Source organism: Stegostoma tigrinum, chromosome 2 (genome assembly GCF_030684315.1).
Source record: "Stegostoma tigrinum isolate sSteTig4 chromosome 2, sSteTig4.hap1, whole genome shotgun sequence".
NCBI lineage: Eukaryota > Metazoa > Chordata > Chondrichthyes > Orectolobiformes > Stegostomatidae > Stegostoma > Stegostoma tigrinum.
The window spans coordinates 161,495,812-161,519,387 of NC_081355.1; the positions used below are offsets into that span (position 1 = coordinate 161,495,812).

Genomic DNA, 23,576 nt, shown 5'->3' on the forward strand with positions numbered 1-23,576 from the left:
TAGATTTGGATTTTTAGGAAGTCTTTGATAAGGTATTAAACATAGAAACATAGAAGATAGGAGCAGGAGGAGGCCATTTGGCCCATCGAGGATGTTGAATATTTGGAGGCATGGGCAGAAAAATGGTAAATGGAGTTTACATAGAACATTACAGCACAGTACAGGCCCTTCGGCCCTCAATGTTGTGCCGACCTGTCATAAAGATCTCAAGCCCATCTAACCTACACTATTCCATGTACGTCCATATGCTTATCCAGTGACGACTTAAATGTACTTAAAGTTGGCGAATCTACTACCGTTGTAGGCAAAGCGTTCCATTCCCCTACTACTCTGAGTAAAGAAACTACCTCTGACATCTGTCCTATATCTTTCACCCCTCAATTTAAAGCTATGCCCCCTCATGCTCGCTGTCACCATCCTAGGAAAAAGGCGCTCCCTATCCACCCTATCTAACCCTCCGATTATCTTATATGTCTCAATTAAGTCACCTCTCAACCTTCTTCTCTCTAATGAAAACAGCCTCAAGTCCCTCAGCCTTTCATCATAAGACCTGCCCTCCATACCAGGCAACATCCTAGTAAATCTCCTCTGCACCCTTTCCAAAGCTTCCACATCCTTCTTACAATGCGGTGACCAGAACTGTACACAATACTCCAAGTGCGGCCGCACCAGAGTTTTATACAGCTTCACCATAACCTCTTGGTTCCGGAACTCGATCCCTCTATTAATAAAAGCTAAAACACTGTATGCCTTCTTAACAGCCCTGTCAACCTGGGTGGCAACTTTCACTGCCTACATGGACACCGAGATCTCTCTGCTCATCTACACTACCAAGAATCTTACCATTAGCCCAGTACTTTGCCTTCCGGTTTCTCCTACCAAAGTACATCACCTCACACTTGTCTGCATTAAACTCCATTTGCCACCTCTCAGCCCAGCTCTGGAGCTTATCTATGTCTCTCTGCGACCTACAGCATCCTTCGTCACTATCCACAACTCCACCGACCTTAGTGTCGTCTGCAAATTTACTAACCCATCCTTCTATGCCCTCATCCCGGTCATTATAAAAATGACGAACAGCAGTGAACCCAACACTGACCCTTGCGGTACACCACGAGTAACTGGTCTCCAGGATGAACATTTCCCATCAACCACCACCCTCTGTCTTCTTTCAGCAAGCCAATTTCTGATCCAAACTGCTATATCTCCCACAATCCCATTCCTCCACATTTTGTACAATAGCCTACTGTGGGGAACCTTATCGAACACCTTGCTGAAATCCATATACACCACATCAACCGGTTTACTCTCATCTACCTGTTTGGTCACCTTCTCAAAGAGCTCAATAAGGTTTGTGAGGCACGACCTTCCCTTCACAAAACCGTGCTGACTATCCCTCATCAAATTATTCTTTTCTAGATTATTATAAATCCTGTCCCCTATAATCTTTTCCAACACTTTACCAACAACTGAGGTTAGGCTCACTGGTCTATAATATGGACAAATGTGAGGTGACATGATGTAAAGATGTGAATTATGCAGTGAATGGCAGAACCCTTAGGAGTATTGGTATGCAGTGGGATCTGGGTGTGTAGGTCCACAGATTGCTGAAGGTGGCAGCACAGGTAGTTAAAAAAGGCCTATGGCACGCTTGCCCTCATTGGAAGGGGCACTGAGTATAAGGATGGGCAAGTTATGCTGCAGATTTATAGAACTTTAGACCACATTTGGAATATTGCATACTGTTCTGGTCCCCACACAACCAGAAGGATGTAGATGCTTTGGAGAGGGTACAGAAAAGGTTTACCAGGATGTTGCTCGGTCTGGGGGACTTTAGCATTGAAGAAAGGTTGAATAGACTGGGTTTGTTTTCACTGGAACACGGGAGGTTGAGAGGGGGAGCTTGATAGAAGTTTATAAGATTGTGAATGGCACGGATAGAATGGAAAGTTATAAGGCTTTTCCTTAAGCGTGTAGGCGTCAGTTACTGAGGGACAGGTTGAAAGTGCAGGAGGGGAAGTCTAAAGAGATGTGCGAGGCAGGTTTTTCACATAAAAGGTGGTGAGTGAACAGAAAGTGTTGCAAGTGAAGGTGATGGAAGCAGATACAGTAGCAGCCTTCAAGAAGCACCTGGACAAACAGTGTTCTAGGGAGGGACTAGAGGGATATGGATCCTGCAGGTGAAGATACTTCGAGCATTGAAGGGCAAACTGTGTGGGCAAAGGCTTTGAGGGCCAAAGGACCTATTCCAGGACTGTTCTTGTTCTTTGCTGAAATTTTCTTTGTTGGTTTCAGACACTCCCAAAATCTGTTGGGAAACTGAAGAAACTAACAAATCTGAATGTGGATCGAAATAGACTCATGGCGTTACCAGCTGAATTGGGAGGTTGTGTGAGTTTAAATGTGCTGAGTCTCCGTGACAACCGCCTGACACATCTCCCACCTGAACTTGCAAACGCTTCGGAGATTCACGTGCTGGATGTGGCTGGTAACAGGTAGGAAGTGGAGTTACAATAAACAGGACTGAGCTGGGAGTTCCTGCAAACTGCGCGCCAGACCCTAAGCTGGAGGCAGCGCGGGGCTGCGCGCCGGCCCCTAAGCTGGAGGCAGCGCGGGGCTGCGCGCCGGCCCCTAAGCTGTATTTTAATTGTCAGAGAGGTTCGACTGCCCCTTCCTCACACCTGTGAGCCGGAGGGATGGCGGCGTCACTGTGTTGTGAATGTGCAGAGCTTTCCTTGATTGCATAGTTGCTGCCTTCAATTACACTATGTTGGGCGATGTTGTCTTCACCCACACATTACTTGAGTCCCTGTGAAGAGGCAGATAATTGATGTTATGTTAGAAAGTATATGTTTGTAATTGCAATTCTGTAAATAAGTATAAAATGTCTTAAGCTTGGTTCCAGCTCTGTGCATCGACACTTGCTGCAATTGGGTAGTTTGATCTTCTAGTGGGATAATAGGTCGGCTCAACGTCATGGGCCAAAGAGCCTGTGCCGTGCTGTAGTGTTGCATGTTCTTTAATCCTTGCACATTAAAAAGTGACAAGTAAGCTGGTGTCAGTTTGCCAACATATGATTTCCTTTTCTTTGTGGGATCTGAGATCTTTGAGCTGTGCGGTCCAGGATTCATTTCATACTGAGCTGGAAAAGGTGATGGTGAGCTGTCTCATTAACCATTGCTCCCCTTGGGCTGTTGGGACAAGTGCAATGCTGATAGAATGGGTTTCCAGGATGTTAACCCACTGATGCTGAGTAATGGTTGGTCAGGAAGTGAACAGTGGTCATGATCAAGGGATGGGCACCAGTTATAGTCAAGAGGTGGGTGCTGGCAACAGTCACTTGTTCATGGTATAGCCGTGGGAGAATATATTTCAGAGAGAAGTAGTAATTGGAGGGATATACTGGAAAAGGGGCTAGCATGTGTAAATATTGGCTGAATGTTTAGCAGTGATTAAGAAGCAAGGACTCTGAATTTGCGCAATGAGCGTGTGAAGTGGGTGAAATGCTGTCTCCGTTTTGATAATAGATCTAGGAGTGGATCTTACATCAGAAAGTGATCGTGTACGACAGAACAATTCTCCAGGTCACGTGAAAACGAGTACTTGTGGTCTTGACAGACACACTTGTGCAAGTTGAGGCCTTCGCTTCATTGGACGAGACTGGAAAATGTAGAATATTCCCAGAATAAGACTTAAACCAGAAATGCTTCTGATTGTGGCTGCCAAAGAACTTGAAGACCAATGAAGAAGAGACAAATAAAATAAAATGCAAAGTTAGTGATTGGAATTTATGTTGAGATCAACAGTGTATGATGACATTGAGCAACTTTGTTTCTTTGGTGAATTTGTACAATAGAGTTCCATAGTGCCCTCCCCTTCCTGTGCAACCCGACCCCAACTCTTTTCCCCTCCACTCCTCCCAAAATCCCCCATCCTGTGGTACCCTCATCCCCTGGCCCCCAGTCTTCCTTGGTGCTGTGTGTGTCTCCTTACCCTGTGATCTTTCCCCAGGCTAATCAACCTGCCTTTTGCCCTCACAAACCTCAATCTGAAGGCTCTGTGGTTGGCTGAGAATCAGTCGCAGCCAATGCTGAAGTTCCAAACTGAGGATGACGAGAAAACTGGTGAGAAGGTCCTGACCTGCTACCTCCTACCACAGCAACCGTCCCCCAGTCTGGGTAAGATCTGGATATCAGCTCGTTTGGAAAATTAGTGGCTGCTCTCCCTCCTGATTCTCATACGCCTAGCACTGCTGTTCAGCTGATCCTGATAATCTCCACACGCACATAAATGCTGAAATACCCTGGACATTGTCTCACTTGACAGTTATACACAGGGTTGACAGCTAACCCGTGGTAAGAAGTTTATCTAAGATGTGGCTCACTTCAGCTCCAGGTTGATGTGAACAAGTAACTGTGTAGCCTGGTTCAGCTGTGCTTTAATTCACTGATGGGACATGGGTGTTGCTGGCTGGGCCCAGCATTTATTTTCTGTCCCTAATTGCCCCTTGAGAAGCTGGGGATGAGCTACCTTCTTGAGCTGCTGCAGTGTGTGTGCTGTGGGCTGACCTTGACTGAGGGAATTCCAGGATTTTGGCCCAATGGCACTGTAGAAACGGCAATATATTTCCAAGTCACGTCTGGAGTTCAGCTCTTTTGTCCATGTTTGAACGGAGGCTGTAATGAGGTCAGGAGCTGAGTGACCCTGACGGAACCCAAACTGGGCGTCACTGACCAGGTTATTGCTGAGCAGGAGCTGCTTGATAGCCCTGTTACTGACACCTTGCATCACTTTACTGATGGTCCAGAGGAGACTGATGGGGCGGGAATTGGCTGGATTGGATTTGTCCTGCTTTTTCTGCACAGGACATACCTGGGCAATTTTCCACATTGTCAGGTAGAGGGCGACATGGAGGGGCTGGTGTTCCCATGTCTCAGCTGCCCTTGTCCTTCTAGATGGAAGTGGTCATGGGTTTGGAAGGTGCTGTCTAACAGTGACAGGCTCTTGGCTAGTTCTTTAATAAACATCTTCATTTTAGTATCTGTGTCACTTTTCAAACTGGTGCACTTATTAAATCGGTTCTTGGTTGATGAGTACATTTAGGCCCTGATTCCATTCATACTTCTTGCAGAGAATCTCTTGAATGACAGCCTGGATGAGGGGTGGACAGAGCCCAATCTGAACCGGGTCAGTGTGATCCAGTTCCAGGAGGAGCCGAAGGATGACGTGGAGAATGAGGAAGAGGCAGAGCGACGAGTGAGTTTCTTGGGTTTGCAACGTTTCCTGGAGGGGAATGGCGGTTGCAGAATTCCCTGGTCTTCGGTTTAGGAGTATGTCTCACGGGGCCTCTTTGTGCAGGTGGTTTTCTTGCAGTGTGCAAGGTCAGCCAGTCTGAGGGGAGGGAGTAAAGTTTATACTAGTCTGGGGGCTGATGTTACAGGCACATGTCGCTGTGCCTCTGCACTGCCAGTCTCTGTTGGTGTGTCTGTTAGTCATACTGTCTATGAGCAAGCACTTGCAGTCCAAAAGGCTACTGTAAATGCTGGCATCTTTCTGCTTGTTTTTAGGGTCGGTTACAACGCAGGGCAACGCCACACCCCAGTGAGTTGAAAGTGATGAAGCAGGCGATTGAAGAAAGAAGGGGAGAAGCCCTCACTATGAAAGCCCAGGACCAGCCTCCTTCACCTGATTCACCACAACTGCAGGTCAGTGCATTCAGTTCCAAGGCGTATGGGTGTGGTGGTCTCTCATCAATTTTATTCTCAACAAGTGAGGTTTTGTGTCTAGACCAGCAATTCTTCAAGGTTCTACATCCTTTTAGAACTGAGATGAGGAGGAATTTTTTCAGTCAGAGTGTGGTGATACTGTGGGACTCATTGCTGCAGAGGGCTGTGGAGGCCGAATCAGTGAATATCTTCTATATTTAAGACAGGCCCTTGATTTGTGAGGGAAGAGGGCAGGAGAATGGGGTTGACAAACATATCGTCCATGATCGAATGGCAGAGCAGACTCGATGGGCTGAACGGCCTAATTCTACTCCTATACTTTATAATCTTATGAATTTACTTAGAGTTCTCAAAGTCCTCAATAAACTTGTCTGCTGGGATTAATTTAACAGAAAATTTAACTGACCAGCTTCTTGCACTTAACAAGAAATACTGTTCATTACAAATAAATGCATTCCAGCGGCAGATGAACAAACCTCTGAACTATTAGCACACAACTCTACCAGTTAAAGGCTAATCCTGTTTTAAATCCTGTACACGGCCATGCAGGTAGACAGATAAAACAAAATAAAGGTGTTTTACGTGATGGAAAGAAAATTGGGAGAAGACAGCTCATTGGGACCTGTTGACAGAATGTCATGAGATGTTCTGTTTGCTTTGCAAAATATTCTGCTCTCCGATCTCCTTTCTGGATTCTTTCACCGAGTTGGAAGCTGAGATAGACTTTTCAATTGGTAACGGAATCGAAGGGTTTGGCAAAAAGGCAGGAAAGTGGGTTTGAGGAATATCAGATCAGCCATGATCTTGTTGAATGGTGGACTGGACTTGATGGGTTGATTTGTCCTCTTCTGTATTTTATGGACCTCCAACAGCCACCACCATCTTCCTTTGTGCCAGGCATGACTCCACCCACGGGAGAATTTGCTCCCAATACCCACTGATTCCAGTTTTGCTCGGGCTCCTTGATACCACACTCAGGCAAATGCTGTTTTGATGTCAAGGGCTGTCACTCTCCCCTCACCTCTGGAATTCAGCTCTTTTATCCATGTTTGAGCCGAGGCTGTAATGAGGTCAGGAGCTGAGTGGCCCTGGCGGAACCCAAACTGGGCGTCTCTGAGCTGGTTATCGCTGAGCAGGTGCTGCTTGATAGTCCTGTTACTGACATCTTCCATCACTTTACTGATGATCGAGAGGAGACTGATGGGGCGGTAACTGGCTGGATTGGATTTGTCCTGCTTTTTCTGCACAGGACATACCTGGGCAATTTTCCACATTGTCAGGTAGATATCAGTGTTGTAACTGTGCTGGAACAGTTTAGCTAAGGGTGATTCAAGTTCTGGAGCATAAGTCATAGAGTCACAGAATCATAGACTTATACAGCATGGAAACAGACCCTCTGGTCCAACCAGTCCACATCAACCGTGTTCCTGAACCAAACTTGTCTCACCTGCCTGCGCTTGGCCCATATTCTGACAAACCTTTCCAATTCATGAATTTATCCAAATGTCTTTTTAACATTGTAACTGTACCTGCATCCAACACTTCCTCTGGCAGTTCATTCCACACATGAGCCACTCTCTGCTTAATTAAAAGTTGTCCCTTTAAAAGTTTTCCTTTTAAAATCCTTCTCCTCTCAGCTCATAAGGATGCTCTCTAGATTTGAACTTCCCCCACCCTAGGGAAAAGAACCTTATCATTTACATTATCTATGCCCTTATTTTATAAACTTGAATAAGGTCACTCTTCAACCTCCTGCACTCCAGGGGAAAACAATCCCAGCCTTTCCAGTCTATTTTTACACTTTAAACCCTCCATTCCTACCAAGATCCTATTAACACTTTTCTGATCCTGCTCCAGTTTAATAATATCCTTCCTGTAACAGGGGGACGAGAACTGGACACTACTTCAGAAGAGGCTTCACCAACATCCTGTACAACCTCATCATGACACCCCAACTCCTGCACTGAATGGCCTGAGCAATGAAGGCAAGTGTGCTGAATGCCTTCTTAACTACCCTAAACTGCCTGTGATGCAAATTTCAAAGAATTATGTACCTGAGCCCTGAGGTCTGCAGTGCAAGTGCTGGAATGTTTTCAGGGCCCATGGGCTGTGCAGTATCCTGTACCTTCAACCATGTCTTGCTGTTTTGGTGTCACTGTTCTGATGGGATGGGTGTGTTTATAATCAAGCCCCTGACTCTCCGAGCTGCTTCGAAGAATAAATCTTGTATTTAGAGTCATAAAGTGATAGAGGGGGAAATCACAGCATGGAAACAGACCCTTCAGTCCAACTTGTCCATGCCGCCAGATATTCAAAATTAATCTAGTCCCATTTGCCAGCATTTGGCCCATATCCCTATAAACACTTCCTATTCACAAATCCATCCAGATACCTTTTAGATGTTGTTATCGTACCAGCCTTCACCACTTCCCCTGGCAGCTCCTCCCATACACACACCACCCTCTGAGTGAAAAAGCTGCCCATTAGGTTCCTTTTAAATCTTCCCCCTCTCACCCTAAACCTGAGCCCTCCTAGTTTTGGACTCCCCCCGCCCCCGCCCCACCCTATCTATGTCCCTCATGACTTTATATAAACCTGTACAAAGTCATCTCTCAGCCTCTGATGCTCCAGGGAAGATAACCCCAGCCTATTCAGCCTCTCCTTTAGCTCAAACCCTCCAAACCTGGCAACATCCTTGTAAATGAACACTTTCAAGTTTCACAACACCCTTCCTATAGCAGGGAGACCGGAATTACAGGCAGTATTCCAATAGTGGCCGAGCCGATGTCCTGTACAGCCACAACATGACCCTCCCAACTCCTATACTCAATGCACTGACCAGCAAAGGAATGCATATCAAATGCTGCCTTCACTAACCTGTCTGCCTGTGATTCTACTTTCATAGAATCTTTTCTCTGTTATAGTTTGGAGTAAAATGGACTTTGACAAGATTTTCTTCAGTAAACTCAAAAATAAATAATTTATGGAGGGTATTCTTTTGAACAAGTAGCAAAATTGGTTATTAACAAAGTTACCATTCAGAATTAAACAATATTTCTTTACATTCAAGCATTCAACCATGAGAACACAGCTCTGCAGAGCTATTATGTTTGGGGGGGGAATAAATTAGGGAAAGCAAAAAATCCTTTACGGATCAGTCCAAATTTAGAACATAGAACAGTACAGCACAGTACAGGCCCTTCGGCCCCACAATGTGCCGAATTTTTACCCTAAACCTAAGGTCTATCTAACCTCCACCTCTACCTTATACTATCATCCATATGCCTATCTAATAACCGTTTAAATGCCCCTAATGAGGCCAACTCCACTACCCTCTCCGGCAATGCAATCCACATCCTTACCAGTCTCTCAATAAAGAACCTACCTCTGACGTCTCCCCGATATCTACCTCCACTCACTTTAAAACTATGTCCCTTCATAATAGCTACCTCCACCCTAGGAAAAAGTCTCTGGCTGTCCACTCTATCTATACCTCTGACCATTTCGTACACCTCTATCAAGTCACTTCTCATCCTTCATCTTCTAAAGACAAAAGCTCTAGCTCTCTCAACCTTTCCTTGTAAGACCTTCCCTCCATTCCAGGCAACATCCTGGTAAATCTCTGCACCTTTTCCAACACTTCCACATCTTTCTTGTAATGAGCAGACCAGAACTGGACACAATTCTCCAGATGGGGCCAAACCAGGCTTTTGTATAGCTGGAGCATAACTTCACGGCTCTTGAACTCAATCCCTCTATTAGGGGAAATGGAGTTGATTTCTCACAGTTCCTTGGCTTTCGTGTTGCCAAATTGCTGTTGGTGGCAGAGCAGTAAGAACCTCTCAGTTCAGTTGGAAGGTCAGTTTCATACAGGGCATTGAATGGAGTTGACATTTCAGTGTCTTTGCCTTAACTCTGAAAGCTGATTTCAGAAAGTGCTCTGATTCCTAGAAAACACTTGTGTGAAATATCTGCAGCTGGTTTTCTTTAAAGTTTATATTTAGTCTCTGTGAGAGGTTTTTCCTCTTGCCAATAGCTTCCACGTCTGTGGCAAATAGAAACCAACAGTCCAGGCGCTATTGCTAGTCTACAGCACTCCTCCCATCTCTCCTCAATTTTGTTTAAGCCACTCTGGCTGTGTGGGCTCCCCCATTGAGAAAGATGGGGGTATTTAGTGATTTCTCCTGGTGGTTGCTGAGGTAGGACTGCAACCTTTTTCTGGGTGGAGAGGTGTGAGGTCTGCAGGGGAGAGGGTGAGGTTTAGCTGGAATGTTGGAAAGGGGGACATATGGGTTTGAAAGATTAGATGTAAAGATATTGAGTGCTTGATTTTCATTCTGAACAGGAAAAGAGGCTGAGTACAATATCAAACCAGAGCCAGGACTCCCATATGTCCAATGGTGGAATCCCTATAGAGCAGGAAGAAGCTGAATTGGTGATGGATAGACCAGCAGAGGAAGAAATGGCAGTGGAACAGAGCAATGAGATGATGGAAGAGAATGAGGATCAAGAGGAAGAGGAGGATGAAGATGAATACTTTGAGGTAAAAAGTTTGTAACAAAAGCCATTTGCAATATTTTTATGTGGACCTGCTGTGGCAATACATCAATAATGGGAAAAACGTGGGAGCGCCGCGCTGCCGGAGGGTCAGCGCCGCGCTGCCAGAGGGTCAGCGCCACTCCAGTGATATTACCACTACCGCAGGCAAGAAAAGTGCTCAGGAATGACACATTGTTGTGTTTTTAGCTGTCCATTTGCAGGTTTGGTAACAGGTTTATGTCTGGTTGTAGCCTATGGTGCGTTTCACTGAAGACACTGTAATTCGCGGGGAGGAGGAAGGAACTGGTGAAGGTGATTTCATTCCTGAGAAGCAAAGACTGATTCGTAAGGACACCCCTCACTACAAGAAGCAATTTAAGATTAATAAGCTACCTAAACCTGAGGCAGTGTTGGCCATACTGCAGGGCCTGCCCAGCGCTGATATCCCAGATGAAGGTGACCAACTCACTAAGTACAGCCCGTGCCTGGATGGAGACATGGGCCCACTGGAGGATTGCCTGGAGTTTAGAGATGAAAGGCTTTCCCAGCCTCCCATTAAGGTAGGATGAAAGCACTGGCCTGCGTCACTGACACTGGGAAGAAATAGACACTGGTAGGACCAAGCTGGTGAAGAAAGGCTTACTGTACACTGGCAGCAGTGAGTAGCCAGAACCCTTTCAACTGCTATGGCATAGAGCTGCAATTCAGTCTTCACTTCAGCTGGTATCTCAGTGCCAAGCTGAGACTCACCAGAAAATGCTGCCTGGGATTAGAAATTGTCCACAGTCCATCCTCTGTTCTCTCAGATTAATGATTGTCCATGTTCCACAGGCCTATTTTCTCTCAGTTGGGATTTTTCTGTCCCAGACACTTTGTCAGATTTGGGTTCTTCATATTCGATGTGATCTGGAGCAGAGTTGTGATTTGAGTTTGGTTATTTCTTAGAGCTGTGCACTGGGATCTCTTGTCCCTCACCCTCTGACCCTGACTGCTGCAGATATCAATAAGCTGGAGTAGGGTTAATCTGTGATCAGCAGTTGTATCATGCAAACCTGAACTAAAACCTGTCCGAACACTGAGTGCGCTACCTCCTCGCAGCATTGTATGGGCTATCCTGGAGCCAATTGCTGTGCCCCGTGTCCGTGTGGGGTGGGGGGTGCCCACCAGTGGACGGCGCCTCGTGTCCATGTTGGGGAGGGCCACTGGAGACAGAACCCTGTGTCTGTATGGGGTGGGGGGAGCTGCTGGGAGATGGTGACCTGTGTCCGTGTGGGATGGGGGGAGCTGCTGGGAGATGGTGACCTGTGTCCGTATGGGATGGGGGGAGCTGCTGGGAGATGGTGACCCGTGTCTGTGTGGGGTGGGGGGAGCTGCTGGGAGATGGCGACCCGTGTCCGTGTGGGGTGGGGGGAGCTGCTGGGAGATGGCGACCCGTGTCCGTGTGGGGTGGGGGGAGCTGCTGGGAGATGGCGACCCGTGTCCGTGTGGGATGGGGGGAGCTGCTGGGAGATGGCGACCCGTGTCCGTGTGGGGTGGGGGGAGCTGCTGGGAGATGGTGACCCGTGTCCGTGTGGGATGGGGGGAGCTGCTGGGAGATGGTGACCCGTGTCCGTGTGGGGTGGGGGGAGCTGCTGGGAGATGGTGACCCGTGTCCGTGTGGGATGGGAGTGTTGCTGGAGACGATAGTTGTTTAGTTGTTTGGTTTCAAGCACACACACTGCAGAATGATGTGCTGTAGTTTAAGTGAGGTCAGTGAATTGCAATCTCCAGCATTTGTCAGTCTGTGACTGTGTTTTGGTTGCAGAGTTTAAAGTATGAAGTAGAGTGAGTTAGTCAGAATTTCAAACACAAGCTGGGAATCTTCAAATTTGTTATTTTACCTTTTTCTCTCATCTGCCCCTCCCCATCCCAATGGGACACTCTCTTGTTTCGTGTACTCCATTCGCACTCAACTCCCTACTCCATTCATTCTCCTCTCCCCACCCCCACCTCCTCTCCCCCCACCCGCCCTCCGGCTCAGCTCTGGCTGTACCCCCCCCCCCCCCCCCCCCCGGCTCAGTTGGCTGTACTCTCCCTCCTAGCTCAGGTTGGGCTGTCCACCCCCAACCCTGCTGTTAATCCATCTCTCCTCTGGTTGAATCCCTCTCCCCGTCTGGGGATCCATCAGTTTCTCTGTATTTCTTGCCTTCATATCCTGCCCTTTCTCATACTGGCTTTTATAAACCAGCTGATCAGCCCCAGTTGTAATTTGGCTAATGATTTATCTCCGTGTGCATGTTGCGGGTGGCTTCCTTGCTGTGTTATGTAACAGTGTATGAGTAATACTAGCCTAATGTATTACACCCACTCGCACTTCATCCCTGTGTGCCATGCTGTTCGGCAAGTGATGCCAAGGATGGTCCCAGAGCTCCTGTCCTTACCCAAAACTAGGGACACAAAGTCACAAATAAGGTCAAAAGTGACCTCTCAGTACGTTGCTTAAAGGGGCAGTGGGGGCCGGTTCGAAATAACTTTCAAAAGGGAATTGGATATATAGTTGAAGAGGGAGGTGTTTGAGTTATGTATATAGAGAGTGCCCGCTGGACAGTGAATCTAATTGGATGGCTTGTTCTAATAGCCTGCTGTGTTGAATGTTGTCACTATTCTGAGTACAGGCCTTAGTTTAATCCATGAATGGTGTATTTCCCCACTGGTATGCACTGCTACTTTACGTAACAGTGCACTTCCCTGTGAGGACAGGCTCACAGCTATGAATGAGTCCTTCGATTGAAATAAGGCTGTCCATGTGATACTGTCTGGCTCATTTCTGACATTGCTATTTGCATTCAAGAAAGGTGATGGTACTGCTGGAGAATAAGTTTGTGTTTAACCTGAAGAATTGTGCATTTTCGTTGTAATGTAATCTGTGAGAACGTGAAGTACTGGCAAAAGCCCCCGGTCAAGACTTACGGGAATCCCCCCCCCCCGGATTGATGGCAAAGCTGGCCACCTCTCTCTCACATGCAGCTAGATGCCGTGCTGATCTGTTCTTTGACAGTTTCTGCTTCTCTTTAAAATCAGATGAAATTATTCAACCTAAAGGTTTGGTGTTTGCTGTTTGATCTGTTCTCTGGGCTCTCAAATTCTTCAAGGAGAAAAATAATGGAACTCCTGAAGTTTGTTTCCCTTCACTTTGGGGGATTATTCCCCTCGTCCCCTCTTGCTGCTGAGCTGCGATTTTGTCTTTCTGTGCTGGCTGCTTCTGTCCATCCACAGCGTGTCTGTGACGCAGCGCTGTTCTGTGTAGGACTGAGCTTGCAGCTTTGGTGTGATGTGTGGTATTGGAGCATGGTTCTCAGGGGGCTGTGGGTGGGGGGGATATCAATGCTGAGGGGCTGAGTATTGGCAGAGGGAGGAATGGAGAGAGGGAAAGTGGTTGGGGTGGTGGGGGCGAGTAAGGCCTTTAGTGAGCAGGAGAAGGGCAGTATGCATGAAACAAGCACTGAATGTGTGATTGGATGGCAATGAGGGGTTGGATTTTCTGGTAACTGAGCACACTCAGCCTGACAGGGCTGTGAGGGAGGGGATGGATATGGACACCGTGAGGACAGGGGAGGGTGGTGTGTGTGGGGACATGTTGGTCCTCGGTTTGTTTTAACTATGGCAAATTCCATTTGTTACTAACCAGCCCGTGTGCCATAGTCCTCCATGTTAGATGGTCATTGTGGTTGTCAGGCCCTGTGTCTCAGTTGCAGCGCTTGTTGGTGAGTGTTACTTCAGGCAGAGTTAAGCTATCTCTCAGTTTGACCACACTCGTGTTCTTGTCCAGCTGTGATAATTCCGGAATGGCTGGCCTGTATGATGCCTCACGGAGTGTGTGGCTCTAGCTAAGCCTGACCTAGGCTGGAGCGATTACGTTCAGGCTGTTCAATGCTGAATTGAATGGAATCACCAGCTTTCAGTTCTAAGATTCTGACCATCCAGTGACAGGGTTGGATGAAGCTGTCCATTAAACCATAGTCAGTCTAGTCAGATAATTCTATCACAGGGGAAAGGCCAGTGGTTTAGTTGAAGCATCCTCGTGAAGAGTTTTCTGTCAAATTGGAAATGACAGGAATTCAAAGATGACTGTAAACTTCATCTGTATGAAAGCCTCTTTGTGTCTAGTCACCCTTACTGTGCCCTGACCTCACCACAATGCCTAGCACTTGGTGAGCTGTAGCTGGGTGATTGGACTTCAGCCAGTTCACTGTGACTTTGCTCTGAAGAAGGATTACTGGACCTGAAACATTAACTCTGTTTTCTTTCCACAGATGCTGCCAGACCAGCTGAGTTTCTCCAACAGCTTCAGTTTTTATTTCACTTTGACTTTTTTTGGGTCTGACCCATGACACTCTGCCAAAGTAAACAACAGCCCAATTCCTCATCTTTGCACTTTCTGCCTTGAATTATCTTCAAACTTGGGCTAAGAATTTGCGAGCCCAGAGTTGTGTCCAGTGTTGTCCTGTCTGTATCTGTACCTGCCTCTTGTGTCTCTGCCTGGTGCGATCCTCGACACTGCATCGAGGGGCTGTGTTTTGACTGGGTTGAAGCTATGCTCCACTAATCCGCATGCCTCTGCTGATTCCTATCCTAACAGGGGGTCTCCTTTGATCAAGTCAATAATCTGCTGATCGAGCCTGCTCGAATTGAGGAGGAAGAGGTCTGTACTGTTCCCTTTCTATTTCAGCTCTACACATGCATGCCCAGTCTGTGATGTGATGGGGTTTACTTCTTAAAGGCTTGGAGAGAGCAAGGTCCCTTGCTGCAAGGACCCTGCATGTAGCCTGACATTTCACTGTAGTGGGAGTTCTTTACTAGTAGAGATCATGTTTTTGTTGAAGTGGTAAGTACTGAGGGAGACTGCATTGTAACAGCCTGGACCTGCACATTTCATCAAAAGGTGCTGACACACTCCCCATTCTGAATGATCTGATCTTGTTAAATTCCATTCTTTCTCTTGTTCCTCTTCCCGCTCCCCAACTGAATTCATCAGCAACACAATCTCTGTCACTGTGCTGTATCCATCAAAATTGAATCCTGACTTTGTGAGCAGGATTTTGTCTCTGATGCAAAATGAATTTATTCACTCAGAGATAGCAAGAACTACAGATGCTGGAGCCAGAGTCAGTGTGGAGTTGGAGGAACACAGCAGGCCAGGCAACACCACAGGAGCAGGAAAGTCACCATTTCGGGTTTACACCCTTCATCAGGACTAGCAGCTTAATGTCACAAGGCAATAGAATCCAACATTGTCCCATACACTTAGTCTCCTTACTGTATACAGGTTGGCCAACTATGCTGTAATTCAGTAACAACCTTCCCTACATTATATGGTCACAAGTGGGATCTTCACTGAAGATTGTGCTGTGTTCAGCACCATCCATGACTCTCTGAAACGTAGCAAACCCTGGATGGTGCTCAGACTTAGGCTGACTAGTGGAAGTAGCGTTTGTGCTGGTTCAGTCCTCATGAAGGATGTAAACCCAAAACGGTGACCTTGCTCCCCTGATGCTGCCTGACCTGCTGTTTTTCCAGCTCCACACTGTATTGACTCAAAATGAATTCATGTTGTTCTATCAGCTGTTGACTTGAAGAATCTTAAATGTTTTGTTCAGGAGGTTTTCTGCTGTAAATCTCACTGTTGCTGAAGTGTTGGGGCAAAGGATCTTACTTGGAATTGGGGAGTAGAAAATTATTTCAGAAAATCATTGGCAGCTTAATGTCACAAGGAAATTCTTCCATTTGAGCCCATGTTGTGCCATGCACTTAGGTTGACCAATTATGCTACAATTCAGTAACGACCTTCCCTCCATTATAAAGTCAGAAGTGAGATTGTCACTGAAGATTGTGCAGTGTTCAGCACTGTTCATGACTCTCCGATACTGAAGCAGTCCATGTTCAAATGCAGCAAGCTGTGGGTGGTACCCTGGTTTAGGCTGACTAGTGGTAAGTAACATATTTGTGCCATTTTAGCATGGGGCAATGATCAGCTCCAGCAAGAAGGATCTAACTTTTGCCTCTCGACCTTCAAAGCTATGACCATCATTGAAACAGACAAATAAATGGGTCCTTCTCTGCTTAGTTAACAGTAACTAGTGGGGTGCTGCAGGGTTCAGCCAACTATTTACTATACCTATCTTTATTTATCTAAATGATCTGCCAACAGAATGTAACATAGCAAAATTCATAGGTTATGTTAAAATAGATAGGAAAGCAAACAGTGATGAGGAGATAAAGCATTTACAGATGGCTATTGATCAGCTCAGAATAGGCCAAGATCTGGTAAATGGAGCTTAACATGGATAAGTTGGCTGGAAAAACAAAAGTAAATTATTACTTAAATGGGAAGTAGATTAAAAATGTATCAATGCCGAGGGATCTGGGTTTCTTTGTAAATGAATCGCAGAAAGTGAGAATGCAAGTACAACATGTCATGAGAAAGACAAATGGAATCCTGGCATTTATTGCAGAAGGACTGGATGATAAAAATAAAGAAGTGCTGTTGCTATTGTGTATGGTATTAGAACACATTTGGAGTGTTAGATCCACTTTTTGGTCTCTTTAATTGCGGAAGGATGTAGTAGCACTGGAGGCAGTTCAGAGGAGGTTCAACAAGTTTCTCTGAGGGTTGTGAATCTGTGGAACTTGCTGCCTCAGAGTGCAGTGGAAACTGAGTTTCACAGAGTCAAAAAAGAAATGGACATGTTTCTGGTGAAAAGTGGGAAAAAGGGTGCAGGCAGGAGAGCGGAGTTGAGACTAGAATAAGATAAGCTATGAGCATGTTTTATGGTGGCGTAGTGGCTCAAAGGGATACACTGCCAACTGCAGCTGCTAATTCCTGCGTTCCTATGGAACTTGCAATAGTAACATCCTGGGAGTTACCATGGATCAGAAACTCAACTGGACTAGTCATCTGAATAGTGTGGCTACACGAACAGGTCAATGACCAGGAATACTACAATAGTTAGTTTACCAATAGTCCATCATCTGCAGTGTGCAAGGCAGGAGTGTGTTGGAATACTCCCCACTAGCCTGGATGAGTGTAGCTTCAACAACACTCAGCCATGCAGGCATTATGTCAAGAATCTCAGAGCTGGTGCAGACACAGTGAGCTGAATGCTCTGTTTTGTACTGTAATAACTATTATGCTGTGGCCATTCAGGTGATTGGCTCTCCTTCCATCTCCAACAAAGACTCCCCTTGCCAGTGAGTCTGTGGCAGTAGATAGTACTGTCTGCAAGATGCACTGCAGCAGCTCACCAAGGTTCCCTTGATAGTGCCTTCCAAACCTGCAATATCTACCACCTGTAAGGACACAGGCAGCTGAACACCACCACCTACAGGGTGGTCTCCAAATTGCACACCATCCTGACTTGGAAGCCGATTGCGTTTTCTTCATTTGTATTAGATTAATATCAAGGATCTTTCTTCTTTCTGCTTCTCATGATAAATCAAAAGCTTGCATTCAATTAAATCATTTTGTGAACATTGGATACCTGCATAATTTACAGCCAATTAATTGATACCAGGTAGTTGGTATTTGATCTGGGCCAGAGATTCTGGATGAAGTAATGTTTGTTGATCACAATGCTCAGTTTAAGAATAATATAAATTTGCCATAATCCCAGTGTCTGTAGAGAATACATTGACCTTACGTGGCGGTGTAAGAAATTTACTCCCTTTGTTCCTGACGTTTACGTGGGATATATTCCCATTCAGGGCTGGATGGCTGGTTTGTGATGCAGGGTGTTGCTAATGGTACTGACTGGAGTCACTGTGAAGCACTGTCCTTCTCACCCTCTCCGCTCATCTGTGGCACAATAACCCTCTGGTTAAACCACCACATTTGTCTCTTATGAGTAAGCGGCCCAATGCTCTGGTAGGATTGTTGCACCCTTTGTATATATATTTAAGTATACTACCCATATATATGAGGATATATCCTGTGATATCGATATCGATATCTGCGGGGATGCGGCGTGATCCCGACGCCTGAGGGGATCGGACGTCTCTCTTTTTCCAGTGTGCGAGAAATACAGTTGCAGGTACAGCACAGAATAGGCCCTTCAGCCCGTTGAATGTTTTTGACTAGCGCACAATCGCCTAATTATTTGAAATGTTTTTATTATTCATTAATGGGGTGAGGGCATCACTGGCTGGGCAGCATTTAGTGTCCGCCCCTAATTGCCCAGAGGACAGTTAAGAGACAACCACATTGCTCTGGGCCTGGAGTCACGTGTTACGCTAGACCAGGTAAGGATGGCAGTTTCCTTCCCTAAATTAGTGAACCAGATAGTTATTTTTTCCAGCAATCGACAAGGACTTCATTGTCGTCATTAGATATGTAATTCCAGATTTGAATTCCACTTCCACCACACCTCATGGCAGGATTTGAACCTGTGTCCCCAGAATATTCTCTCGGCCTCTGGATTAGTATCCCAGCAATAATACCATTTAGACCATTGCCGTGCCCCATCTCACCATCACCCTAAGGAAGGTTCACCAGACCTGAAATATAAACTCTTTCTCTCACCAGGTGTCTCCAGACCTGCTGAGTTTTTCCAGCAATATATGATCTTGTTTCTAATTTCAGGAGTTTTTCAGGTATTTTTGGGATATATTTCATCCAGCCCTGAAAATTTATCCGCATTTAAGCCTGCTAGACCACTTAGAACATTGTCTGTCTGTGTGAATTTCTTTGTTTATATCACAGTCCTTCCCCCAGATTTCAGTACCCACTGCCACTCTTACTGGTAATACTGGGCCAAAGTATTCATTTGAAACCTTTCCTGCATTACATGGCTGCACACACAAATTACCACTGTGGTCCCTAATGGAGCATGTTCTTTTCCTCGTTATCTTTTTATCCTTAATGGACTTATTAAATAACAAGATTTTCTAAGGTTTTGGGGTAGATCTGTAGCTGGGGTTGTTGGTGTTGAGGTTGGTCGGCTTGCCGAGCTGGTTTGTAGCTCATTAAAGGCTGCACTGAGGATGTTACCCAGCACGGTAACGAAACGTGTACGGAACAACAAACTAGCACAGCGAGCCAACTAACCTCAAGATTTTTTTTTTATTACCTGTAATTATTCTTTCCTTCCTCCCTGTTTTTTGTTCTGCTGTTTTCCATTTTAAGTTTACTCTTGCATATTGTGTCCTCCTTAGCTTTTGCTGTGTTGGCTCCTTGGTATCTGCCATCAGCCTCCCTTCCCATCTTTATCCAATATTTGGACATCATGGCATATCTATGTTCACAGGATTTGTTGACCCCACCCTTTCTCTTTATTGGAACACGTTGGCCCAGTATTCTCCTTGTTTCTTGAGTGTGACCCACTGCTCTGAAGCAGAATTACCCAAGGCTATTTGCTCCCAGTCCACTCTGGCTAAATCTACATGATCTCAGTCTACAAAATGGTCCCTGACTGACACTTAAACCACTTGACAGGCTTCATTACTGAAAATGAAGTCTGGACTTCTCTATCTCAGAGGGTTTTCTATGACTGGCTTGAAAAGCTGTCCTAGATGTGTTTTGTGAATTCCACTCCCTGTGAAACTTTCACACTGTGACTGCTGCAGTTAATGTTGGGGAAGTTGGAATCCGTGCTATCACTACCATATTACTCCTACATTTCTCTGAAGTTTTCCTATATATCTGCTCTTTTGTTTCTCTCCAATTATGCAGGGGTTTATAGTATATTCCCAGCAAATGATTGCACCTTTCTGGTTAAGTTCTCTGCATATGGTTTCATGTCAGGAGCCTACTGAGATATCATCCCTCCTCCCCACTATCTCAGATTCTCTGATTAATATTGCAACCATACCTCCTCTTTGACCTCCTTCCCTGCCTCTCCTGAAGCCCTATAATCTGGAATATTGAACTGTCAACCGTAGCACAACCAACCCCCCCCCCCCCCCCAACCCAGCCATGCCTCCTTGACAGTAATGATATCATACCTAATGGTTTCATTTGTACCCTGAGCTTATATGCCTTGTTTGTCAGACTCCTAGCATTAATATAAAGACCATCCAACCTTCAGCAAATTCCCTTATGTCTTAACTGCCTCTAATGTCTGTGCCCTCTAGCCTCAGCGTTTCTTCCAATTTTGGCTTTTCATCTATTCTGCTGAACCTTCTGAACATAACATCCTGGAATCTAGTGCCGCTGCCGAAACACCGCTGTTCCCCTTGCATTTCAATGCCCTACCGCACTGGGCCTGCTGCGCTTCCTTCCACCTACCCACAGTGGCATGAAGCTGGCTCCCACTGCATTCCCCTGCACGGTCCCCACCGACGTTATCCAAAATGGTATATCTGTTAGGAAGGAAGATAGTTACCTGGGAGTCCTGCACTACCTGTCTTCCTCAACTCTGCCTGATGGTCATCATTGACAAAGCGAATGTAATGTTGTCGTTTATCTCAAGAGGGTTGGAATATGAAACCAGCGATGTGCTTCGGAGGCTTTATAAAGCTCTAGTTAGGCCCCGTTTAGAATTCTGTGTCCAATTTTGGGCCCCACACCTCAGGAAGGACATACTAGCGCTGGAGCGTATCCAGCGGAGATTCACACAGATGATCCCTGGAATGCCACGTTTAGCGTATGATGAATGGCTAAGGATCCTGGGATTGTACTCATTAGAGTTTGGAAGGTTGAGGGGAGATCTAATAGAAACTTACAAGATAATGTATGGTTTAGAAAGGGTGGACGCTAGGAAGTTGTTTCGTTAGGCGGGGAGACTAGGACCCGTGGGCACAGCCTTAAAATTAGAGGGGGTCAATTTAAAACTGAAATGAGACGACATTTCTTCAGCCAGAGAGTGGTGGGCTTGTGGAATTCATTGCCGCAGAGTGCAGTGGATGCCGGGACGTTGGATGCCTTCAAGGCAGAGATCGACAAATTCTTGATCTCAAAAGGAATCAAGGGCTACGGGGAGAGTGCAGGGAAGTGGTGTTGAAATGCCCATCAGCCATGATTTAAATGGCGGAGTGGACTTGATGGGCCGAATGGCCTTACTTCCACTCCTATGTCTTGTGGTCTTTGTGCCTGTTCAGTCTTTACCTGTGGTGTGACCACCTCCCTGAGTGTGCTGTTCATGACTTTCTCAGCATCATTCAGGCTACAGTCTGATATCGATCATCTGGTAAATTGGGCAGAGCAATGACAGATGGAGTTTGATCCCGATAAGTGCAAGGCGATGAATTTTGGGAGGTCTCGTGAAGGATTTACGCAATGAATAGTAGGTCCCTGGAGAGCACTGCAGAACAAAGACCTTGATGTATATGCTGAAGGAGTCAGCACAGGTAGACAGGGTGGTGGATAAGACACATAAGATGCTCGTCTTTATTAGCTGGGGCATAGAATGTAGGAGCAGCGATGTCTTGTTACAAGTTTATAATGCAAGAGCAGTGATGTACTGCTGAGGCTGTATAAGGCTATGGTCAGATCGCATTTAGAATTTTGTGAGCAGATTTGAGCCCCACATCTAAGAAAGGATGTGCTGGTGTTGGTGGGAGTCTGTGGGAGGTTTACAAGAGTGATGCTGGTGTTGAAGGGCTTGTCATATGAGTGTTTTTTTAAAATTCATTCATAGGTTGTGGTCATCGCTGGTTAGGCAGCATTTATTGCCCAGAGGGTGGTTAAGAGTCAACCACATTGCTGTGGGTCTGGAGTCACATGTAGGCCAGACCAGGTAAGGATGGCAGTTTCCTTCCCTAAAGGACATTAGTGAACCAGATTGATTTTTCCAACAATTGACAATGAAGTCTTGGGTCTGTACTCAATGGAGTTTATAAGAATGAGGGGGAGATCTGATTGAAACTTAAAGAATATTAAGAGACCTGGATAGAGTCTAAAAGTGGGGAGGTGGTGACCTAGTATATTATCGCTGGACTGTTAATCCAGAGACCCAGACAATGTTCTGGGAACCAGGATTTGAATCCGGCCACAGCAGATTATGGAATTTGATTTCAATAAATATCTGGAATTAAGAATCGAATGATGACCGTGAACCCATTGTCAATTGTCAGGAAAAGCCCACCTGGGTCACTGATGTCCTTTGGGAAAGGAAACTGCCATCCTTACCTGGTCTGGCCTCCATGTGACTCCAGACCCACAGCAATGTGGTTGACTCTTAACTGCTCTCTGGGCAATTAGGGATGGGCAATAAATGCCTGGTCAGTGACACCTTCATCCCATGAATGGATAAAGAAAGTCCGAAGAACTGTGAGTGCTAGAGATCAGAATCCAATATTGAAGCGTTTGCAGGGACAGAGGAACCTGGGGTTTTATGTACATTGGGAATGTGGTTAGTAAAGCACATGGGGTCTTGGACTTCAAAAATAGAGACAGCGGGGAAGTGACTCTGAACCTTTATAAACCTCTGCTTAGGCCCCAGTTGTCGCCATCTGTTGGGGGAGGTGAGGGCCCCTGAGACGGTGCAGAGAGATTTCCCAAAATGGTTCCAGGGATGAGGGACTTCAGTTACTGGGTCAGGTTGGAGAATCTCCTCGGAGCAGGGGGCAGTGAGGGAGGTTTGATCGAGGTGTATGAGATTCTGATTGGTTTGGGGTAAGGCAGACAAGGAAATGTCTCGACATTAGCTGATGCTTCCAGGACTCGGGGAGACACAGATTGAAGATTCTGGGCAAGAGGCACAGGGGAAGGTGCGGAAGACCTGGATTTACACAGCGAGTGGGAATGACTTGGGACACACTGTCCATCATGGGTCTCAGAATGGAGACAATGAACGAGGATTTAGGGTAAATGTAGGTGTAGGGAGATGGGGAGAGTGTGGGGGAGGGGGACAGACTGGATTGCTCTACAGGGAGCCAGCATGGACTCGGTGGGCTGAGTGGCTACCTTTATGCTCTGTGACTGTTTGACTACATGCAATAATCCTTTAAAATTCTATTATTACTCCTATTAATCAGCTCCTTTTCTGCTGCTGCATCTTTTTGACTGTTTCTTGCCTCATTGTGCTTGGCTGTAATTCCAGAATATTTTCTGCTGGGCTCGTGGATATTTTCTTTGGTTAAAAACAGGAAGGTGAACTCACTGCCACTGAAATGAGAGAAGAATCACACAGTTAATGGTGTGTCACTTTTACCAAGCTGCTACAGTGACTTCCTGTTTGTATCTCACCCTCACCAGCCCAGAGATCACTGTGTACAGCCCTGTCTTAGTGAATGTACCCTGTCCCGTCCTCTTGGCTGATTGGTTAGACACAAGCTTGCTTGCTGCATATTTGTTCCATCTGTTACAGAGAAGGGGAGGTTAACTGAAAGAAAATCCCT

At 46.1% G+C, this 23,576-nt stretch overlaps 1 protein-coding gene across 12 annotated transcripts in view; it reads left to right on the forward strand.

Moving 5' to 3' along the window:
- scrib (scribble planar cell polarity protein) overlaps positions 1 to 23,576 on the forward strand; it is a 222,455-nt gene that overhangs the window by 78,809 nt on the left and 120,070 nt on the right. For 10 of the 12 annotated variants that reach the window (XM_059640836.1, XM_059640869.1, XM_059640855.1 and 7 more), the window contains exons 10-16: positions 2,296 to 2,495; positions 4,012 to 4,178; positions 5,132 to 5,256; positions 5,568 to 5,705; positions 10,072 to 10,269; positions 10,517 to 10,825; positions 14,884 to 14,946. In XM_059640836.1, the coding sequence (XP_059496819.1) occupies positions 2,296 to 2,495; positions 4,012 to 4,178; positions 5,132 to 5,256; positions 5,568 to 5,705; positions 10,072 to 10,269; positions 10,517 to 10,825; positions 14,884 to 14,946 (1,200 nt within the window). The remainder of the gene's footprint in view (positions 1 to 2,295; positions 2,496 to 4,011; positions 4,179 to 5,131; positions 5,257 to 5,567; positions 5,706 to 10,071; positions 10,270 to 10,516; positions 10,826 to 14,883; positions 14,947 to 23,576) is intronic. The other 2 variants (XM_059640839.1, XM_059640858.1) reach the window with 1 other exon arrangement.